The following is a 21,596-nucleotide window of genomic DNA, read 5'->3' as shown; positions in this document are numbered from 1 at the left end:
CCTCCACTGTTCACTGATGGTAGAAAACTCCTCACTTAGGACAGCTTCTAGTTCAGCCACCTAACCAGCCCCCATAGCCCACTCCCCGCAGCCCACTCACACCCGCCCCTGGGAGACCTTGCAAGCCCAGAGCCTCCTGGGCCATCCGTCCTTGGTTCTAGGCCCCCAGAGGCCTCAGTTCCTGTTCTCTGCCCCATCTGGTCCCCCCCCACTGGGGTCATAACCACCCCGCTCCCTGTGGCCAGCCCTAGCCATGAAGGCGAGAGACCTGGTGCCAGCACCCAGCTCAGGCAGCATGCAGGAGTGCTCTGAGATGCTGGCTGGGTGCGTGCTGAGGGCAGGCAGGACAGGGTAGGGGCACTGCCACTGGACCTTGAGGTAATGGGGTTTGAGGCAGGAAGGCCACCCCTGCCAGAGGCAGGGGAGCGAGGCATGGCAGGGGCCACTCTGAGCCTGAATGAGGGCTGCCCAGGAGCTGGCACAGGTAGAGAAGGCAGCATTGGACAAGGGGAGAAGGCAGACCGGGGAGAAGGCAGACCGGGGAGAAGGCAGACCGGGGAGAAGGCAGACCGGGGAGAAGGCAGACCGGGGAGAAGGCAGACCGGGGAGATTGCAGGGGGCCCTGAATGCCAGCTTGAGGGCCCTGGCTGAGGACTCTGTCCTAGGGACAGGGAGCAGACAGCCAATAGCACAGGGGACACAGCTGTTCACGCCACGGCTTCTGGATTCCTTAGACTGGCAGGGTCAGCCCCAGGCCCTCTCCCTGACCTTGCAATTGGGGATGACAGTGGCTGTGGGGGAGGGGAGAAAGCCGCCTTCCCTGAGCACCACCTGGATGCCCACGCAGTGCTGTGCCCTTCATGCCCAGACCTCATTTATGCAAGGATGGGGCTTGGCAGCCCCTTTATTCAGCACAGGAAGGCCCTGAGAGGGAAATGGGAGCCCAAGGCCACACAGCTGGCAAGGGGATCCCAGGTGACACTCCAGGGCCACCCTGTTTCCTGCCCTCAGCACTGCTGGGAGCAGCTGCAGCTGGAGGAAGTGTGTGTGTGTACGCGCGTCTGTACGCACGTGTGTGTGCACGTGTATGTGCGTGTCGGGGGCAGGGAAGGGAGGCCCTTCATGTGGTTCTATTGCTCACTCTAGGCAGTCCTCTAGCCAGGGAATGGATAGGTAAGGGTTAAGGTCAGGGTTAAGGACAGGGTCTCACCCAGGATGTTTTCACACAGCCTCAGGGCCATCCCTGGCTTCACTGTGGGAAGACTGAGACTCAGAGGAGAAAGAGCTTACCCAGGTTCACACAGCAACTCAGGGGCCAGGGCCACTCCCTCTTCTCCCCTGAGGCCAGACAGCTGCCTGCGGGATGTTGTGTGGCTGGGACACCCCTTGACTGATTCCCGGCACAGCCCAGCCTCCGGCATGGCATCCTGTGGCATCAGGATTTTCAGTGGCCATGTGGCTCCTGAGCCCAGACTACAGATGGAACCAGCCAGTGCTGTGGGCGCAATGGTTTGACGACCCCATTTCCCCATCACCCTCCCCACCCCACCTCACCTCAGCAGGGAGCCTGGGGTCAGGGGACTCACAGGGAGACTCGACGGGCTCACAATCCTCTGTGCCACACGGCCGGGAGCTCTCAGGCCAGGCCTCGTGGCCACACTGGTCACTGTCTTCCTCGGGCAGCCCTGTCTGGGTGTTGACACACTTGACCAGGCACCGCTGGATGCCACTGCCACAGGGAGCTGAGCACTGAGGGGAGCAGGGGAGGAATGAGTGTCTCCAGGGCCAGCCCTAGCAGTGGGGGCAGGGATACCTCCTCTGGGAAGCCATCCCTGCGCCCTGTGCCTGACTGGCCTGGCCTTGCCTTGCTCCCAGCCGCCCCCTCAGTGCCTCCTGGAGCACCTGGTCCCATTCCTAGAGCCCACTTGGTGCTGGAACCCCACTCTCACTTGTGGGATCGGCTCCTGCAGAGGGAAGGGGCATGAGAACCGTGGGACAGCCGTCGGGGCTGCAGGGCAGTGAGCCCCTCACACAGGACATGCCTGAGAAGCCTGGGCAGGGGCCCCGGGATGGAGCCCTGATGCAGCAGTGGGCAGAGATGTGGGCGAGACACCGCTGTGCCCGAGGAACAGGGCAGAGGTGTGGGCGAGACACCGCTGTGCCCGAGGAACAGGGCAGAGGACCTGCCGCAGCCCATGGGCAGGAGGGGAGGAGACAGGTTTCATGGGCAGGAGGGGAGGAGACAGGTTTCACAGCCAGGGCCCAGCCCACCAGGCTTCGTTGTTATCAGCCCTGAACATGCGCTGAGTCTCTGCCAGTGTCGTGCTGTGCCCAGCCCTGTGCTTCGTTGCGTTCCTTCATTTAATACTCCTGACCCTCCTCTCCTAAGCTGTTCCAATTTTACAGATGAGAAAAGAGTGGCCAAGCAAAGCAAAGCAACCTGCCCAGTCACTCAGCAGCCAGTGGGACAAAGACTCAAATGCTGGCCCAGCTGACTCCAGGACCCAGCTCAGGGCCCAAATCTGAGATTTCTGAACCCCTCAGTTCCAAACAGGCCCAGCAGAAGGTGTCCTGCCCATCCGAGGCCCCTCTTACGCCCCCTTCTGCCGCTGGCCTTTGCTGGGCTCCCTGATCGCCCCAAGCTCGACATTCCTGCCTCAGACTTCACACCTGCTGTCCCCTCGATTCCGTGTCCTTGGCATCACTGACTCCTCCCTCGGGTCTCAACCCCAGGCCCCTCCTCAGAAGGCCTTCCCTGACATCAAAACACATGTGCCCTTTCCTTGTCTGTTTCTCCCTGGCAGGTGTGAGCGCCAGCTGGGCGGGGCCTTGTCCAGTGACAGGGCCACAAAGAACCTGGCTTACAGCACACACTCCACAGCTCCTTCACCCAACCCAGGACTGACCAGGCGCCACCAAGCACTTGCTCCCTGCTCCCCGCCGCAGCCCGGCTCACCTGGCCCCAGGGCCCCACCACCCACTGCGTGCAGGGGTGGGTGTTGCAGGGCCGGGTGGTGTTGGGTCTCAGCGCCTCCTCGCAGAGGCCTGGCTCCGGGCAAGTCACCAGATGCTGCTGCTCACCACCGCCACAGGCCTCGGAGCACTGGGTGGGCAGGGAAGGAGTCAGGGCACAGCCAGGGTCTGAGGGCATCCCCTCCCCCCATCTGAACCCCCAGGCCTCACCTCCCTCCAGGAAGACGTGTACCAGCTGAGGCAGGGCTGGGCCCCGCAGGGCCGGTGTGCAGGCGGCTTGGCAGGCCCGGGCTGACAATGGAAGGGCTGCTGTGGCCAGAGGTCCCGTGTATCCACACACTGCACGTCCTGCACTGAGGAACCTCCACTGCAGCTGCGGGAGCACTGGGGACCCAGACACCCACGTGCAGGCCCACGGGTGTGACCCTGTGAGGCATGTGGCGGGAAAGGCATCAGGCCCACGCCCCAGCCCGGGGAAATATCTGAAGAACCCCAGCGAGAGGCCAAGGCTGGCAGGCCCCAGGCAAAAGGTGGCATGGCCAGAGGCTGCCATGGGCTGGGACAGACAGAGAAAGGGAGGAACAAAGGCAAGCTGGTGAAAGACAAGTCCAGATGGGGTCAAAGATACAGAGGAAAGGAGACAGGCCAAGCCAGACAAAGATGAGAAGACTCCCAAGAGATTCGGAATCCAGTGAGATCGGGCACACAGACGTGCAGCCTGGAGCCCTCCCCTTCCCTGCTGCTCTCGGAACACAGGCCGTGGGGAACCAGGGCTCCACCCCATACCCTGGGAATGCCTGTCCTGGCTCCATCCTCACGCACCTTACTCCAGTTGCCTGAGTGCCAGGTGGCACAGGGCTGCAGGTGGCAGTTGCGGGCAGGCTGGGGCTGGCCAGCTGGGGCACAGTCCTCATCCCGGCCGGAGCTACAGCGCACCGGCCTCCAGACCACACCCAGGCTGCAGGTGGTAGAGCACTGCAGGGAACAGACCCGTGAAAGCCAGGCAGATCCCATCCCCGCCAGGCCTCCACAGCCAGGAAACTACCCACCTAGGCTAGCGAGACCTCAGCAAGACAGAGGCCGTCTTCTGGGCCTCAGTTTCCTTATTTGCAAAATAGGCTCCTCCACCCACCTCCCAGGAAGACTGTGAGGATGAAAAGTCAACTCCCCCCAACAACCAACCATCCCTGCTCACATGGGACAAAGGGCCTGTGTTCCAGCGTCATTGGTGCAGAGGTGGGGGGAGGGGACCCTGTGGGCACCCCTGACCAGCTATCCTGACCATCCTCATGGCTTCCCAGAGGCACCAGGGAAGGAAGGCTGGGTCCTGGTACCAGCAGCCAAATCGCTGAGTAAAGCTTCAGCCTGCCCCTTCCCACCTTCAAATTAGAAATCTGAACAGAAGCTTCCTTCTCCTGCAGTGACCATCTGGGGACCCAGGGAGGGGCACTAGCCAGCTTCTTTCTTGCAGCTCAGACCCCTGCAGGTCACTGCTAGAGGAGGGCGGAGCCACTGAGGGCGGAGCCAGGTGGCAGTGGGCTGAGCCCAGCCTGGAGGAGCCAGGCAGAACCTCAGGGAAGCTGCTGCCTGCTGGGGAGGACTGGGCCTGGTGGCCACACGGGGACCCTCCCCACTGCACAGCTGCCTGAGCCAGCTCCATCCTGGGGCGTGCTGTGCTGCCAGAGTGTGCCTGCCCCTGCCTTCCCTGAGGCCCCCTGTGCTGCCCAGGAATGGGCCCCGGGGTCCCCTCATCCCCCTAATCCTGGGAACCCCTTCCCCGAGGGAGGCGAGACAGATGGCACCTGTGTCCTACTCTGCTCATTTTCAGTGAAGAAACAGTCACCAAGGTCCCGTGCAAACTCCCTGCCCACCCAGCCCACACCACTTGCCTCGCTCCAGTTTCCCGCTTGCCAGCTGGCATTCCTGACAACCAACAGGTCCGCGGGGGGCCCCGCTTCAGCCAGGCTGGGAGCCAGTGGCTGGGTTTCAGGGGCTCTGTGGCTGTTGGCGGGGCTGTCCCAAGCTGGCGTGGACAGCAGCCTAGAGCTCAGGGGCACCTCAGGGCTGAGGGACTCAGGCTGGCCCTTGGGTCCTGGGTTCAGGGCAGGCTCAGGCATGTGCCCGAGGCCAGTCAGGGTTGTGGGGAGGAAGGTCCCCCACACTGCCACAGTCTGCAGTTCCCAGGAGCCTGGTCCTGGGGTTGGGAAGGTGGGAGTCCCTGGCTCCAGGGGACTGTCCCTGCCCTTCATCTCTGGCAGAGGGGCTACGGGAGGAGGAGGAGGAGGAGGAGGGGGAGAAGCCACCCCAACAGTGGGCCACAGTTCACTGTCCACAGGCCCCAGGCCACCCTCCAGAGCTGACTCCCAGGCCACTGTCCCTCCTGTCCACAGCTCCGCCACGTCAGGACTAGGAGAGGAGTGGGTGCTGCCGACGGGACAAAGGGGGCAGCGTGGAGCTGGGTCTCGGGGGCAGGTGGGGTGCTCCACGGCCCTCAGATTCGTCATCCTTGAAAACCTCATTGGTCCTATCCCGCCATGGAGGGGGCAGCTGGCTCTGGCTGTCCTTGCCAACTGGGAAATCATTTTGGCTATCAGGGGCGGCAAGCGTCTGCAGGCCATTGGTGGAAACCCTGGGCCAGGGCAGGCTGGAGAGCCCAAGATCTGGGGCCCCTATGGGGGCATCTTCCTCAGGCAGGAAATTGATCAAAGGGTTCCCAAGGGTCTGCTCTGAGGGTGGGATTGGGGAGCGGCCGGCCTGGCTGGGCCAAGGGCTAGGGGACCAAGGTCCCGGTGCCCCCTCCTCCTTGGCTGCAGGAGGCTCTGTGGCAGGCACGGGGCTACCCGTGGAGGGCACAGCAGGACGGCTGTGTGGTAGGGGTGTCCGAGCCCCTGTCCCCACCAGGTCTAGATCGGGCTCCTCAGAGGGCCCGTAGGACAGATCCTCGTGGAAGCTGATGAAATTGTAGTCGTAGTAGAAGTCATCCACAAACACGGGCCCCGGCAGGTCCAGCTCTGGAGCCTCCTCCTCAATGGCATTGCCCATGGTGCCTGGCTTGGGTGATGAGGCGGGTGAAGGGCGTGGGGCCAGGTGGTGCGGGATGAAGTCAGCCTCGTTGAAGAGCTCATGGCTGGAGCCGCTGCCTGAGCCTTCAGGGCCCAGTGTGTCCAGGGGCCACCGACAGGGTGGCAGAGAGCAGGTGACTTTGCTAGCTGGCTGCTGGGCCTCATCACAGGGGACACCGGTGTCATTGGTGCAGAGGACATTTCAGTGCTGAGTGCCCTCCCCACATGTCACTGAGCACTGCAGGGGAAGCCAGGGTGAGGGGGCTTAGGAGTGGCAGAGACCCCAGCCAGCCCTCTCTGGCCCTGCCCAGCTCAAGGCCATGACTATGGCCATGCTTGCCAGGGGCTTCCTGATCCCTGAGGCTTTAGAGTCGGGGCTGGACCCTGGAATGCCCAGACTCCCTCCCACCCATGAGGGCTCCAGGAAGGCTGTCTGCCTCCCGGTAGCCGAAGACCAAGGGTGGAGCTGGAGGTGGGCCCTCTCCCATCCCACGCTCAACTGAGACCAGTTCCCCACAGCCCAGGTAGCCAGACGGGGCACATAGCAGTTGCAAGGGGTTTCAGTAAGGGGCCGGGGAAAGTGTTCACAGGCGGGTGGCTCCAAGGCATTCTGCTCATCCAGCCCCATGCTGCGGATGCAGAGCACAGCCTGGCAGGAGAGGCCCCCAGGCCCCGCAGGAGCTGGAGCACAGCTGCCACTCACCTGCCCACCACCTGGCGGGGGCACATGGGTGGCAGCAGCATGGCATCAGACGGGTGGCATCGGCAGGCTCACCAGCAGGGAAGGCCAGGCTGGGCTTCCAGGCCTTCAGGGTTTGGGTAGAGCTGGGACTGAGGCCAGTGGTTGATTCTCCAGAGCTCCAAGCCCAGGTAAGTTTCTTGACCTCAAAGCCTGGTGACATGGCACAGCCCCTCCGCTCCTGCCACCCTCCCCTCAGGGAAACTGAGCATGACCCGAGGCCTATTTCCACATCCAGGGATCCAAAGAGGAGGACCACAGGTGTCCAGGCTGGCCCAGGCTGGCCTAGGCTGGGGTGAGGGGTGACCTGCGGTGAGGGGTGACCTGGGGTGAGGGCTTCAGCCTTGGGAAGAGAATGAAAGCCCAGCTCCCTCTGCTCCTCCCCGGGGCCTCCAGGGACCCAGATGTAGGGGCCTGTGGCAGACCCAGGATGCCTGGGGGTGGGGAGTTGGCAGGGGGTGGGGGTGGGGAGTTGGCAGGGGGTGGGGAGTTGGCAGGGGGTGGGGAGTTGGCAGGGGGTGGGGAGTTGGCAGGGGGTGGGGAGTTGGCAGGGGGTGGGGAGTTGGCAGGGGGTGGGGAGTTGGCAGGGGGTGGGGAGTTGGCAGGGGGTGGGGGTGGGGGTGGGGAGTTGGCAGGGGGTGGGGAGTTGGCAGGGGGTGGGGAGTTGGCAGGGGGTGGGGAGTTGGCAGGGGGTGGGGAGTTGGCAGGGGGTGGGGAGTTGGCAGGGGGTGGGGAGTTGGCAGGGGGTGGGGAGTTGGCAGGGGGTGGGGGTGGGGGTGGGGAGTTGGCAGGGGGTGGGGGTGGGGAGTTGGCAGGGGGTGGGGGTGGGGAGTTGGCAGGGGGTGGGGGTGGGGAGTTGGCAGGGGGTGGGGGTGGGGAGTTGGCAGGGGGTGGGGGTGGGGAGTTGGCAGGGGGTGGGGGTGGGGAGTTGGCAGGGGGTGGGGGTGGGGAGTTGGCAGGGGGTGGGGGTGGGGAGTTGGCAGGGGGTGGGGGTGGGGAGTTGGCAGGGGGTGGGGGTGGGGAGTTGGCAGGGGGTGGGGGTGGGGAGTTGGCAGGGGGTGGGGGTGGGGAGTTGGCAGGGGGTGGGGGTGGGGAGTTGGCAGGGGGTGGGGGTGGGGAGTTGGCAGGGGGTGGGGGTGGGGAGTTGGCAGGGGGTGGGGGTGGGGAGTTGGCAGGGGGTGGGGGTGGGGAGTTGGCAGGGGGTGGGGGTGGGGAGTTGGCAGGGGGTGGGGGTGGGGAGTTGGCAGGGGGTGGGGGTGGGGAGTTGGCAGGGGGTGGGGGTGGGGAGTTGGCAGGGGGTGGGGGTGGGGAGTTGGCAGGGGGTGGGGGTGGGGAGTTGGCAGGGGGTGGGGGTGGGGAGTTGGCAGGGGGTGGGGGTGGGGAGTTGGCAGGGGGTGGGGGTGGGGAGTTGGCAGGGGGTGGGGGTGGGGAGTTGGCAGGGGGTGGGGTGGGCTCACCTGGCAGGGTACAGCTGCTCGCTGCACTTCCTCTGGCGGTCATCAGGCTGGCCCAGGGGATGACAGTGCTCCTCATCCACGGGTCCTGCCTGCCGCTCTGAGCAGTAGACACTCTGCCTCTGCACACCTAGGGGCCATAGGGCTCAGCCTGGGACTGACACCTAGGGGCCATAGGGCTCAGCCTGGGACTGACACCTAGGGGCCATAGGGCTCAGCCTGGGACTGACACCTAGGGGCCATAGGGCTCAGCCTGGGACTGACACCTAGGGGCCATAGGGCTCAGCCTGGGACTGACACCTAGGGGCCATAGGGCTCAGCCTGGGACTGACACCTAGGGGCCATAGGGCTCAGCCTGGGACTGACACCTAGGGGCCATAGGGCTCAGCCTGGGACTGACACCTAGGGGCCATAGGGCTCAGCCTGGGACTGACACCTAGGGGCCATAGGGCTCAGCCTGGGACTGACACCTAGGGGCCATAGGCTCAGCCTGGGACTGGCACCCAGGTGCCCACTGCCCAAGACCCAAAGACTCTCTCTCTGCCAGAACCCTCCCAGAACCCTCCCAGAACTCTCTCTCTGCCAGAACCCTCCCTGACTGCCTGTGTCAGGATGAAGGCAGACCTCCACCGTCACCTCCTCGCTGTCCTCCTGGTTCTCACACACCCCCTTTCTCCTATGTAGCCTCCCCTCTGGCTACCCCTGGAGGGGTGGCAGAGTGCAGAGGTTTAGTGGGTTGGGTGCCCAGACCCTCTGCTTCCTAGCTGAAACCATGGGCAACTCATTTGGCCTCTCTGAACCTCAGCGTCCTCCTCTGTGAAGTGGGAGCAACAATCCTGCCTCCTCCAAGCCCTGGAGGGAGGACTGCGTGTGTTCTTGCATGTGTAGGCTCGGCCCGTGCCCGGCACATCCTAAGAGCTCGATCCATGCCAGCTGCTGCTAGCCTGCAAACCCAGCCATGGCGTCAAGGCCGTCCCACCATCCACACCCTTCCCAATGGCTCAGAGAACGTCTGGACAAAAAATGGGGCATCAAGGGACAGCCCCTGCTCCCCACCCCCACACCAGCCTTGGCACTGCTCCTGTCCTTCACACCCTCTGCCACCGCCCACCCTGGGGCCTTTGCACAGCCATGCTCCTCACCTTGGACACTCACTTCCATACTGCCTGTTGAGGCCCAGCTGCAGGACCCCCTCTGCTGGTGGCTCTGCCTTCTCTGCTCCACCCCCAGCCCCGTGGTCCCGAGAGTAAGTTGTCCCTCCCCTGAGCTGCCAGTCCCACACTCATCCCCCTCTTTCCTCACCAACAGATTCTGATTTTGCTCAAGGCAGCAATGGGACCTGCTGAAAACACACCCCACTGCCGCTCCCTTGCAACTAGGGGGGTCTGGGACACAGTCCTGGCTTGGGAGGAAAAGGCACAAGTCCCTCTCTGGGAGTCAGCCCTTTCCCCTCTCCTTCTTCCTGCCCAGAACACTGCAAGAGCCCTGGAAGGGAGGACACCATCTGTGGCAAGCAGGAGTGGAGGGGAGGCTGCTGTGACAAGGACGGTGTGGCTGAGGGCCGGTCAGCTCCAGGTCCCGCCAGCTTAGACTGTGCATCTGGGACTTCCTGCCTGAGACAAAGAACCCCTGTCTGTTCCAGCCACCACAGGGCACTTGCCTCTGCAGATGCTCCCAAGTGGTCCACCTGCGAAGCAGCCAATTTGCTGAAAGACAATTCCCCAAATGTCTAGTGCTGCAAGCGTATTTGTTGGTTTTCAAGTTTGTCCAATTAAAGACACCTGTATTAGGCCAGGGGCAGTGGCTCACACCTGTAATCCCAGCACTATGGGAGGCCAAGGCTGGCGAATCACCTGACATCAGGAGTTCGAGACCAGCCCGGCCAACATGGTGAAACCCTGTCTCTACTAATAAAAAATTAGCCGGGCATGGTGGCGCATGCCTGTAAATCCCAGCTACTCGGGAGGCTGAGGCAGGAGAACTGCTGGAACCTGGGAGGCGGAGGCTGCAGTGAGCTGAGATCACGCCATTGCACTGCAGCCTGGGCAAGAGTGAGACTCCATCTCAAAATCAAATCAAATAAATAAATAAAGACAGCTGTATTAGATAAAATGGGTTTCCTAGCTTTGGAAGGTATCTGCCCAGTTCTCCATTTTCACTTTGTCATTATAACAGCATTTAAAGGAATGCTCAAATGTCTGTATCTCAGATTCCCGATTCTGAGACCCTGAGGATACTGAGTGTCAACAATGGGAAGACTGAGGGGGAAAGGGGAGAACTAAGAGACAAAGGGGGAAACTGAGGTGTGGGGAGATCGAGATGTGGGGAGACCAAGGAACGGCGGGGGAGACCGAGTTGGGGGAGGAAGACCAAGGGGCGTGGGGGGAGGTACTGGGGGGCGGGGGGGAGACTGAGAGGCATGGGGGGAGACGGAGGGGCAGAGGAGAGACTGAGGAACAGTGGGGAGGAGACAGAGAGACAGAGAGAGGGGAGACCGAGGGGCGCGAGGGGAGACCGAGGGGCGCGAGGGGAGACCGAGGGGCGCGAGGGGAGACCGAGGGGCGCGAGGGGAGACCGAGGGGCGCGAGGGGGGCGCGAGGGGGGCGCGAGGGGAGACCGAGGGGCGCGAGGGGGGCGCGAGGGGGGCGCGAGGGGAGACCGAGGGGCGCGAGGGGGGCGCGAGGGGGGCGCGAGGGGAGACCGAGGGGCGCGAGGGGGGCGCGAGGGGAGACCGAGGGGCGCGAGGGGAGACCGAGGGGCGCGAGGGGAGACCGAGGGGCGCGAGGGGAGACCGAGGGGCGCGAGGGGAGACCGAGGGGCGCGAGGGGAGACCGAGGGGCGCGAGGGGAGACCGAGGGGCGCGAGGGGAGACCGAGGGGCGACGAGGAGCGAGAGGGGAGACTGAGGAGCGAGAGGGGAGACTGAGGAGCGAGAGGGGAGACTGAGGAGCGAGAGGGGAGACTGAGGAGCGAGAGGGGAGACTGAGGAGCGAGAGGGGAGACAGGGAAATACGGGGAGGAAGAGTCAGAGTTAATGAAATTGCCCTACTTTTTATAAACAGTTCAGGGAAATAAGTCAGTGTGGTGAGGGGCCTGGGCTGGTCTCCGGGATGCAGCAGAAATGCAGGCACAAGACCTGCCAGAACTGAGCAAGGACAAAATCGACGGGGAGCTGTGTCCCCTGGAAGGAGAACACCAAGAGCTGGAACACACTGAGCATGCACCGCGAGCCAGCACCCACCTGCCTCATCCATCTACCCTCCCAGCAGGCCTGGGACATGGGGCAGTCGCTAGCCTCATCTCACAGATGGGGAAACGAGGCTCAGAGAAGCAAACTTCCAAACCCATGGTGGCCCAGCAGTGAGCTGGGAGCTGAAGCCAGTGTCCTTGTCTAGAGACGAAGCCCCTGCTGGTGGGGCTGTGCCTGCCCCACTTCTCACCTCTGCTGCAGGTGACTGTGCACTTGGTCCAGGGCCCATAGTGCCAGGAGAACTCGGGCAGCAGGACCTCGCTGTGGCCACCTGCCTGCCTGTGGATGGTGTGCTCGTAGTGCACCCCAGGGTTGCTCTCCTGGAACAGCAGCTGGGTGGGCAGGCGGGGGCCCGCGAGCATGAGGTGTCTTCTCCATCCACCCAGTCCTAAAGGAGCCGACGCCAGCCACCTCTGTGAACTGCAGCTACATGACTGGGCCATTTTAAAGATGGGGAAACCGAGGTAGAGGCCGCAGCAGGAGGGCCGGGCTCAGAGCCAGGCTCTGTGACTGAACCAGGGCTCACTCCTCCAGGACGAGACCTGCCATGGAGGGTGCTGGGCCTAGGGACTCCGCCTCTGCTCCCCCAACCTGGGACTCCGCCTCTGCTCCCCCAACCTGGGCCTCGGGAGGCAGGCACCTGGATCCAGACAGGCTCCTTGGTGGGACCCGGGGACGTGAGGTTCTCCCAGTTGCCCCTGTGTGCGTATGTGAAGGTGGTCCCTGCCACCTGGTAGTCCCCGTTCCACTGGATGGTCCAGCCATCACTGAGGAAGTACTTCTCCGGGTCCTCGCTCCGCAGTGCCAGGAAGTTGGCAGCCTCGGCAACCTCCTGGATGCGGATCTCGCGTGCGCTGGCTGGGATCAGCCCCACGTCCACATACCCTGTCAGCCAAGGGTTGTGCATAGGTTGTGCCCAGGGTGAGAAGGTTGCTTATCCCCACCCGCTCCCCTCATGTCTCTCCCCACTTGCCTCTGCCTGCTGATGCCAAAGATTTCGCCATTAGCTTTAAAGTCTGAGCTCCCTAAATTGCTCGGATCTGTCTTGGGTCACCAAAACCTCGCAGAGGTGCCACAAAATCCTGACCCTGTGGCCATGCCCCGTCACCCCTCTCTTGGGGACCTAAACTGGTCTCATCACAAGGCTGGATCCATCCCCTACTCTAAGGGCCAGCTGGCATCTTCCTTCTAAAAAGGCCGAAGTGCCCAGGCCTTTCTCCTGGGACACCCTCCTCATCCCCACGCGGCCTGCTTTTATTCATTCACTTCCATCACACCCATCACGTGCCAGGCACTACTCTCAGCACCTCACATGTGTAAGCTCATGGGTAACGGCCCTATAGCATAGGTACTATTGTTATCCCCATTTTACAGATGAGCAAAGTGAGGCAGACAGCGATAGTAACATGCATGAGCGTCCTGCTGCGATATGAGCAGCCTCCACGGCCAGTGCTTTATCCACCACACTGCACTGCATCTCTGGGAGAAAATCTAAGCTTCTCAGCCTGGCACTCAAGGCCCCATAGCTGGCCCTGCCTTCCCTTCTTGCCTCCAGGCTCTGGCACAAGCTCTTTCCTCCATTTGGAATGCCCTTTCCATCTCTTCCGAGTTTTATGATTCAGCTCAACTTCCGCCTCCTACAGGAAACCTTCCCTGACTTCCCCAGGCCAGGACCTTCTTCCTCAGTGCTCCCACAGCCCTCTGGGCCTCCCTCCACTGCACTGGTCACACCAGAAGGTTCTGTCCCCCTGCAGGACTAAGCGCTTCACCTGCATGTCCCCATCACCTAGCACACAGTCAGTACTTGAGCAACGTGTGCAAAACAGACCGGAGGTGAGGACACGGAGCTGGGGTCTCAGAAGCTTCAGGAGGAGACTACCATTATTGGAAAGGCCCAGGGGCCACACACAAGCTGGGTCTCTGGGACAGGAGGACTCCCCATGGGGGCAGGTCTCTGCACATGGGCCAGGGGTCCCCTGACTCCTGCAAGAATCCACCCCAGCAAGGCTTCCCTGCTTAGCCGTCTCTAGGCTGGGTGGGGACCACAAGGCCAAGGACATGGGCCCAGGGAAGATGGGGAAGGGGCCACCAGATGAAGAGCACACCCCTCCCCACAGTGGTCCCACCCCATACCCAGGCCCTCGGCCTCCTCGAAGGTCCCGCTCACGGTGTGACAGGTGGAGCCGTTGCCGTGGCACATGCCACAGCGATCCTCCATAGCGCTGGAGTCAATCTTGAAGTCACAGCCCACATTCTGCAACACACGAGGAGAGGAGGCCCCTGGTGCTGGTGGCCAGCCCTCTGTGGCCCCAGCCCCGGGGGACAGCCAGGATCAGGAGGAGAAAGCTGGGAGTAGGGGTCGGGAGGCCTCTCTCTGGCCCTGCCCCATCCCAGCTGTACCTCTGACCCAGGTGAACTTCTCTACTTCCCTAAGCCTCAGTTTCCTCAGATGTGAGACGGGGAGACCCACCCCTCCCTTAAAGGCATGTCGTGAGCATCACATGAGACAAGAGAAGGGAAGAGTTCTGCAAAGCAGGCAGGGGATCTGACACGCCACGGGCTCCTGAGCAGCGCATGCAGGGAATTTCAACGTCAAAGGCACTGGGTCCTCCTCGGAGCCCAGGCCTTGATACTCCAGAGGCTTAGAGGGCAAGAAGCAGGGACAAGTAGGTGGCTGGGGACATGGGCAAAGAGGAGAGGCCGTCGTTGTTATTAAAAATAAGAATAGAAATTGTTACCAAACACTGAGGGCTACTTTTCGTGGCTCAGAGCCCTTCGTGTCATCTGTGCCACCTCATTTAACCCCTTCTATCAGGGAGCAGACCACTGCCTGGAGTCAGCCAGCCAGCAAGAGGTCAAGCCACTGCCTGGGCTCTGGTTTCCTGGCTGGGGCGGTACTGGTGCAGGCATCCAAGGAGACGCAGGGGGGCGAGGCCTGACTGGGAGGGTCCCCAGTGCCAGGAGTGACACACATCCATGGCAGGCTGGAGGCTCCCAAGCAGCACCAACATGCTGGAGGCTCCGGCTGGGCTGATAGCTATCTGCAAGGCTGCAGACTGGGGAGCTAGGGGCGAGCAGCAGCCCCAGGGGACAGTGGGAGCGGCCCAGGCTTAGGATGGAGACTGGGCCTCCTGCTCGCATCACAGGGTAACCTTGGACCCACACACCCCCAGCCCTCTGAGCCTCAATGTCTCCTTGGGGGGCGGCACTCACCGTCATTGACCACGGGCACCCATGTGTGCAGCTGGCCCTTGTAGAGCATAGCGTCAAAGTGGCTGCACTGGACGTGGCGGAAGGAGGGGCGGCCAGCGGGGCAGGCCTGCAGGTTGCAGAGGCGGAAGCGCTTCCGCTCACCCACACAGTATCTGCCTTTGTATTTGGGCCTGTGGGGAGAACCGGGGTGGGCCCCAGTGAGGGCCCAGTGAGTGCTACTGCATGGCCACAGCCCAGAGCAAGCAGCTTCCTCCTGCACCCACACCCCGAGATCCCTGCTGCCCAGCTTTGTGCACGCTGCTCCCCTCCCTTGGGCTGCCCACCCTCTGGCCCAGACACACTCTCCCTGTTTGTAAGGACCTGGGGGAGGTGGCAGCAGGAAGCCTCAGCTCTGCCCCCAACCTACAGTGTGACCGTGGGCAAGTCTTCGGCCACCCTCTGGGCCTCAGTTTCCTCATGTATAAAGTGGGGTTGGGGCTGCTTCTGCAGAGGGCTGTTGAGAAGCTGGGACAAGCTGCAGGCATGACTAGCACTGGCTGGAGGGACTGCTCCGAGTCTCCAGCCCATGACACCAGCATCCTAACGAGCCCTTGAGTCCTCAGCCTTCCTCCTGGTGGCAGTACCGCCAGCCCAGGTCTAAAGGAAGCGCCCAGGGCCCCAGCCAGCTGAAAGGTCTGACCTAGCACAGCTCCTGAAATCCTCCTCATCTAGGCCAGGGTCGCTGGCCCCCACCCAGCTCAGACCTGGAGGCCAGGAGGCAGGGAGGGGCACAGGCCAGTCTTGGGTAAGCACAGGGCCCTGGGTGGGGCTGGCTGTGAACCCCATGCCTGCCCCGGGTGGCCTCCTGAAGTGAAGATCAGCCGGGTAGTGCCTCGGTCTACAGTACCACTGGCCTCTGCTTCTCACCAGATCTTCACACCCCCTGCATCCCCCCGTTTAGATGGGGAAACAGAGATCCAGAGAGGTGAAGTCACTCACCTCAGGCCACCCCTTCAGTGCTGTCCCATCCTCCCAGCTGCTCCATCTCATCTCAGACCTTTGTTGAGCCTCTGAGGCCACCAAGCCCCTCCCGCTGAGTGCCCACTACAGATGAGCTGCAGGGCTGAGGGCCTGGCCTGCATAAACTGCATTTGCCCCTGACTACAACTTTACTGGATGGGCACTGCTATTATACAGACGGGGAAATGGAGGCCCAGAGAAGGGGTGAAGAGGAGATTCGAACCCTGAGCCATCTAAGGTCCAGGGCCCATGCTCTTCCCCACTGCCCTCTCCTGCCTCCTTCCAGCCAGCAGCTGCTTTGCCATGTGGCCTCTGATGAGTCTCTCTAGTCTCTGGGCCTCAGTGTCCCCCTCTCTGGAAAGGGGTCAGAAGTGGGGACCCTGTCAGCCCCCAGAACATTCCTTGAAAGTGACTTAAGGTGGCCTGGACACTCAGACTGACCATTATCAGGACACTTCTAAGAGCCAGGGGCTGGGACAGAGCCAAGCTCCTGCAATCGGCTGACTGTTTGGGTCCCTCTGTCCCATTGCCCAAGGGCACCCTGGGCCCCACACTCACGTAGGCTGCGTGCACTGCCGCTCGGCGCTCTGTACACCCACGCCACAGCTCCGTGAGCAGATGGACCAGGCGCTCCAGCCAGACCAGCCACCATCCACGGCCTCGGGCCGGAAGCCCGCGGGTACGCACTCCCCATTGAGACACCACTACCGAGACAGACGGAGGTAGAGCCACCCCACCCCCAAGCCTATCAGTCATCCTCACCCTAGTGAGAACAAGGTGGGTGGGAAGGCTGCAAAAGGCACAGAGGGGAAGGATGGAAGGTGAGAGAGGCCCCCTCACAATCATCACAATCATCTGTGACCCAGGCCACATGGAGGAGCTGAGCAGGGAGTAAAACAGCCCACGTGCTGACTCAGCTGAAGACACCCTGGGGAATCATGGAATCAAACCCTGGCCCCAATGCCTCCGCTTTGCAGACGGGGGCTTGGGCTGCAGAGAGCGTGGGGCTCTGCTACAAGCACAAGCAAGACTGTGAGCCGAGGCTGACCCCAGGGCCTGGTCACAGCAGGAAGTCTGGCCTCTCACACACCCACTGCCGGGACTGGGGACATCCCCTACCTTATTCTCCCCACACCGGGTGCCGTCCACGGCTGCATCCAGCTTGGAGTGACAGGTGGTCCCCACAGAGCACCAGAGTGTGTGGCAGACATTCTGCGAGGAGGAGGGCATGGGCCATACCCTCACACCCTCCCCAGTACCGCCACCCACCCTGCCCCCCTCCCTGTCCCCAAGGGTCCCCTGGGCAGCCCTCCACATGGCAGGGGCCCACAGACCCCCAGAGGTTCCTTCTTGTGTGTCTGCTCCCACCTTCCTCCCCAGACCATGTGGTGGTGTGGGGTGCCCGGGGCTGCACTGCTCAGAGCAGTCCCCAGCTGTCCACACCTCTCCCGGCCCAGCCCCTCCTCTGGAAACACTCCTGTTAGAAGATCACTTCAGGCGATCTTCGCCAGGATAAATAGACCCTCTCCACAGGGGTTCCTTTTCCCTCTTATAAGCCAGCTCCAGAGAGGCGAAGGGACTTGTCTGAAGGGTCACAGTCGGTCCATGGTTGACCCAGAATTCAGAGCTGGGTCTGTGGCCACCCATCCCTGGCCTCTCCCACAGGCCACTTGATGTCTCACAGTGTCACTCGGGGGCGCAGCCCAGGCCAGGAGAGATGCTCCCAGGCTGGCATCCACGGGCTGGTGAGAGCTGCCCCCTTAGCCCTCCTGCTGGGTCCCCACACCCCCACACCCACACCGGCCCCACTCACATCCATGTCCTCGCAGAAGGCAGAGTAGGCCCCGTACTGGAGGCGGCACTGGTGGCTCACAGCATAGGGGACGCCAGGCGGCACCGAGGGGAAGTCGATGATGTCCTTGGCAGGAGGGTCGTCCAGGCACAGGCCCCACCCACGGCTAGAGATGGGACGGGAGGATGGAGGGGGGCGCAGCCTGTGAGACCCATCGGAGAAGCCTCGGTGGGGCCGGGACAGGAGGAGAGGTGGGAGGGGGCACAGAGCCCTACAACTGTAGGAAACTCCAGCCTCCCCGCTCAGCTCAGCTGATCCTCCACCTGCAGCCAGCAGCACAGGCCCTCCCGGCCTCTCTCATCTCTCCTCCTGGGCACTCCAGCTGGCTAAACAACCCCAACCCCAATCCCAGGCCTCTGCACACGCTGCCAGGGCCCTTCCCTCGGAAGGCCTCCTGGACCGCCAAGCCGTCATGTGGCCCTGCTCTCCAACCCTGCAACCTCCGTGTCTGAGCCCAGACCCTGGAAGCCAGGCCCGACAAGGATCCGGAGAACATCACATCACAGTTGACACAACAGAGCCTCCGACGGCCCCACCCAGGCAGAGACCTCGGGTCATCTGTGGAAAAGCGAGGTCTGGAAAGCAGCCCCTCCCCTGGGAGAGAGCCCAGGGCAGCCATGCCTGTCCCGTTTCCCCCACCCCCCGACAGGGCTGGCCTCCGGCCTCTGTCATACCCTATCTACTCCTGCCTTCTTCCAGCCAGCATTCCCTGGCAGCGGTGGCGGGGAAACTGGCAGACATGAGCAGGTGCCATCTGTATCCACCACATTCTCCTGCTGCTGCAGTGTGGCAAAGGCAAGGCTGCCCAGCCCCAACACCATGAGGCAGTGAGCATGGAGGCGGGGGCCCTGCGGAGGGCGGCCCAGGCCCGGCTGGCACATGCTTCTGCCCCTGCCTCACTGTACAGCCCTCGGGCATGCTGTTGCTTCTGGGACCAGTGACCAGCCTGCTGCCCCTGCTGGACCTTAGATGGGTACCACTATAGCTTAGCAGCAGGAGTGCCCTGGCATGCTGACCACCCCACCCACGGTTCATTGCTGTCCTGGAGGAACTGGAGGAAGGTTTGGGGCCTTCTGGGGGCAGCAGTGGCTGGGGATAATTGAGCCACACAGACATGCAGGGCTGGGGATGACCCAGGCAGCCATGACTTGGGCAGAAGCAATGGAGGGAGGCAGGACCCGTGGGATCTGGGGCCTCTAGCCAGGCAGGGGAGATGGGGAGGCACCAACCCTCCAGTTCTCCAGTCTGGGTGGCCTTAGGGCAGGTGGCGCCAGGCCAGAGGGCCAGGATGAGCATACAGTCCTGATTGGGACAGGCGGGCGGAGGGTTGGGGGGGGGGGGGCAGTCGCACAGGGAAGAAGGGCAAAGGTAGTGGATTCTGGAGTCCAGCAGGGAGAGAAAGAGAGACTCTGAGATGTGGAAAGGCTGGGAGAACACGAAAGGGTCAGGAAACAGGGCCAAGACCACTGAAGGCAGGTGTGGAGAGAGGCTGGGAGGGTAGATCAGACCATGGAATCCCGAAGCCCAGATTTCAGAGGAGGGGGCCTGGCAGCTTGGAGACCCAGGGTGGAGTGGGTGTCTGCATGGTCTCCTAAGTCCCCTGACCAGTGACAGGCCCCTGGCCCTGCCCAGAGCTGCGGAGAAGAAAGCCAAGGTGACCAGACTTCTACTGAGAACCCTGGAATCCTCCTGGAACCACTCAGACTGTCCATGCTGGCTGGAAACAGATCCTCTAACATGGGCGTTGGCAGATGAGCAGCTGCTGGATGCAGTCCTAGTGCCCAAGATGACCACGTGCCAGGCTGGTCCCGGGTGCTGGGGGCATACCCTCTCATTTGCTCCTCACAACATCCTGGGGAGACTCTACCATCATTTCCCCTCATGCACTCAGGGCCCATACGTCACTTGCCCCGGGTCGCGCAAGAGGGACGTGATGGCCAGGATCTGGAGCCAGGCCCAGGCTGCTTGCATCAGGCTGTGTCTACTCACTGGGCTGCCCCCACTGCCGGGCTCCTCCCATTCAACCGCGAGCCTGGCCTCAAATACTTCACCCCACATAGAAGTTCAAAACCATGGCAGCGAGGCCTGGCGGGGAGAAAGGAGTGTCCCAAGTGCTCCTGCGGCTTGGGGCTCCCTGATCCTCCCTGGGCCTGCACCCGGGGCAGAGTGTCAGCGGCGGGTGGTGGGGTCAGCTGGCCCTGGGCTCCCTCCTTCCCGCTAGCATTCCGTGGCTCGAGGAGGTAGACTGGGGGCTCACCCATCCCAGCCAGGGGGTCCCTCTGACCCAGGGGCTGAGGGGTCCAAGGCACCTCATCCCGGCACCAACAGTCCCTGGGCTGCAGCCCAGCCCTTCTGCTTCCTGGCTGCCCCAGTGCTGACTCGCTGCACATGTGGCTCCTGCGGGCCTGCTGTTGGGCAGCTGAAGCCGCAACAACCTCTCAGCCCACCCTGGGTGTGTGGGAGAAGTCGGGAGCATGAGGCGACCCTCACAGAATCCACTGCGAGAATCAGGCCGAGGTGCTGTCTTGGGAGTCAGAAACCCAAGTTCTACTCTTTGCCTGGCTGTACATGCTGTGTGGCCTTGGGCCTTCACGTCCTCATCTACAAGAGGCTGATCCCAAGCTACAGGGGTATAAATAGCAGTGTCTTCTTGGGAAAAAATCACACAGGCAGCCGGCAGCCAGCCCTTCCTTCCTCTGGCAGGCTCACTGCCAGGTCCTCTGCGCTGCTGACACACCCGGATCCCCAAACCCGTCAGCCCTTCCCCTCCACGCCCCTCCTTAAGCTAATTATAGCGGGGCTGGGCAGTCCCACAAGAGGTCAGAGCAGACAGTAGGTGACTCCGGTCAGAAGCCTCACTCTCACCTTGAGACTGCAAAGAGCTGCCTGCCACTGACAGGAGAGACCTGTGGGCCCGCTCCCCTGGCCACCCCTGGGATCTGGTCATGGAGTCACTGAATGGGGGGTCCATGGGGTGAAGTGAAGGACCCCACATGTGACCCAGCCTGCCTCTCTCCCTGTAGAAATGCTGGCTTTGAGGAAAGCAGGGACCAGGGCCTCCCCTCCTCCCCACCCAGGTCCAAGTTGACACTGGTGAAATGCTGTGACCTCTCCCCAAGGTCCCATAAAGCACCTGTCAGTCTGGAAAGGTTCCTAGAGTTCTTCAGGTCAACCCTCTTGGACAAGCTCCAGAAGCTACCCTCCAGCGCCCCCCACCACCTCCTGAGGGTTCTTCTGCCCCACCCTACACTCGCATGGCCCCGGCCTCTGCCCAGCCTGCCCTCCACTTACAGCAGCACCCTTCTTCCTCGGCGTGGAAGCTGGCCTTTAGAAGGCAGGCTCCTTCTCCGAGTCACTGTTCCTGACCCCAGGAGGGCTTGGTGCCCCTCTCCCCATTCCTACAGACCCACGAGGACTGCATGCCTCAGTGCCAGTCATCCCCAACTGTCATCTGTCCGTCTCCCCCTGCTGTGAGGGCCTGGAGGACAGGCACCTGGAGGTCTGTCTCCTTTACCACGGTCCCCACACACAGGGCCTGATGGACATGGAGTCTGTGGACACAGCAAGAACGAGTTTGGATTCAGCCCTGTGGGTCTGCCTGGCTGGATAAGCATCTATATGCAGGAAGCCAAAGGGCTTCAGGACCAGCCAGGATGAGAGGGTGGTCTGTGAGTGCCTCTGCGACGCCCCCAAGTCCTAGAAACACTGCCTGACTGTTTGGCACTTTCGGTGAATCTCACTCATTCTGTCCCCCAACCTGCTTGGGTGGGGCCCATCCTCTCTCTCCTGTCCCACCCCCAGCAAGGAGACCAAAGGCTGCAGGCTGGAAGACAGGCTGCTGCCACCCTCCCCACCTCCACACACCCTCTTCCTTCCACCTCCTGGGCCTCGGGAGGGCCCTGCTGCCTGACTCCCAGGATGCAAAGGTGAAAGTGTGAAAGAACCTTGGGAGGATGGGGTTCTTCTTCCTCCCAAACACCCCTCCATTGGGGAGGCACGTATTGCTCTGCTTCTGTCTGGCTCTCCCCGGTGCCAAGGCTCTGGGAGGCCCCGGC

General features: G+C 62.5%; 1 protein-coding gene across 1 annotated transcript; it reads right to left on the bottom strand.

The window, feature by feature from the left end:
• Window positions 1-174: 174 nt before the first annotated feature.
• LOC109023513 (A disintegrin and metalloproteinase with thrombospondin motifs 7-like) lies at window positions 175-17,826 on the bottom strand (the record flags this gene model as incomplete). Its single annotated transcript, XM_063698740.1, is given in 19 exon segments — window positions 175-408; window positions 523-661; window positions 1,291-1,427; window positions 1,555-1,689; window positions 2,957-3,103; window positions 3,184-3,357; window positions 3,796-3,948; window positions 4,863-5,409; window positions 5,411-6,273; window positions 6,529-6,708; window positions 6,710-6,749; window positions 8,232-8,358; window positions 11,668-11,809; window positions 12,118-12,362; window positions 13,611-13,757; window positions 14,601-14,860; window positions 16,248-16,393; window positions 16,809-16,901; window positions 17,503-17,826. Coding segments are annotated over 19 exon segments (4,233 nt in total), but the record flags the coding sequence as incomplete, so codon positions are not given.
• Between the last annotated feature and the right edge of the window lie 3,770 nt (window positions 17,827-21,596).

This window comes from Gorilla gorilla, chromosome 16, assembly GCF_029281585.2.
Source record: "Gorilla gorilla gorilla isolate KB3781 chromosome 16, NHGRI_mGorGor1-v2.1_pri, whole genome shotgun sequence".
In the NCBI taxonomy this organism is placed as follows: domain Eukaryota; kingdom Metazoa; phylum Chordata; class Mammalia; order Primates; family Hominidae; genus Gorilla; species Gorilla gorilla.
This window is presented reverse-complemented; position numbering and strand designations above follow the sequence as displayed.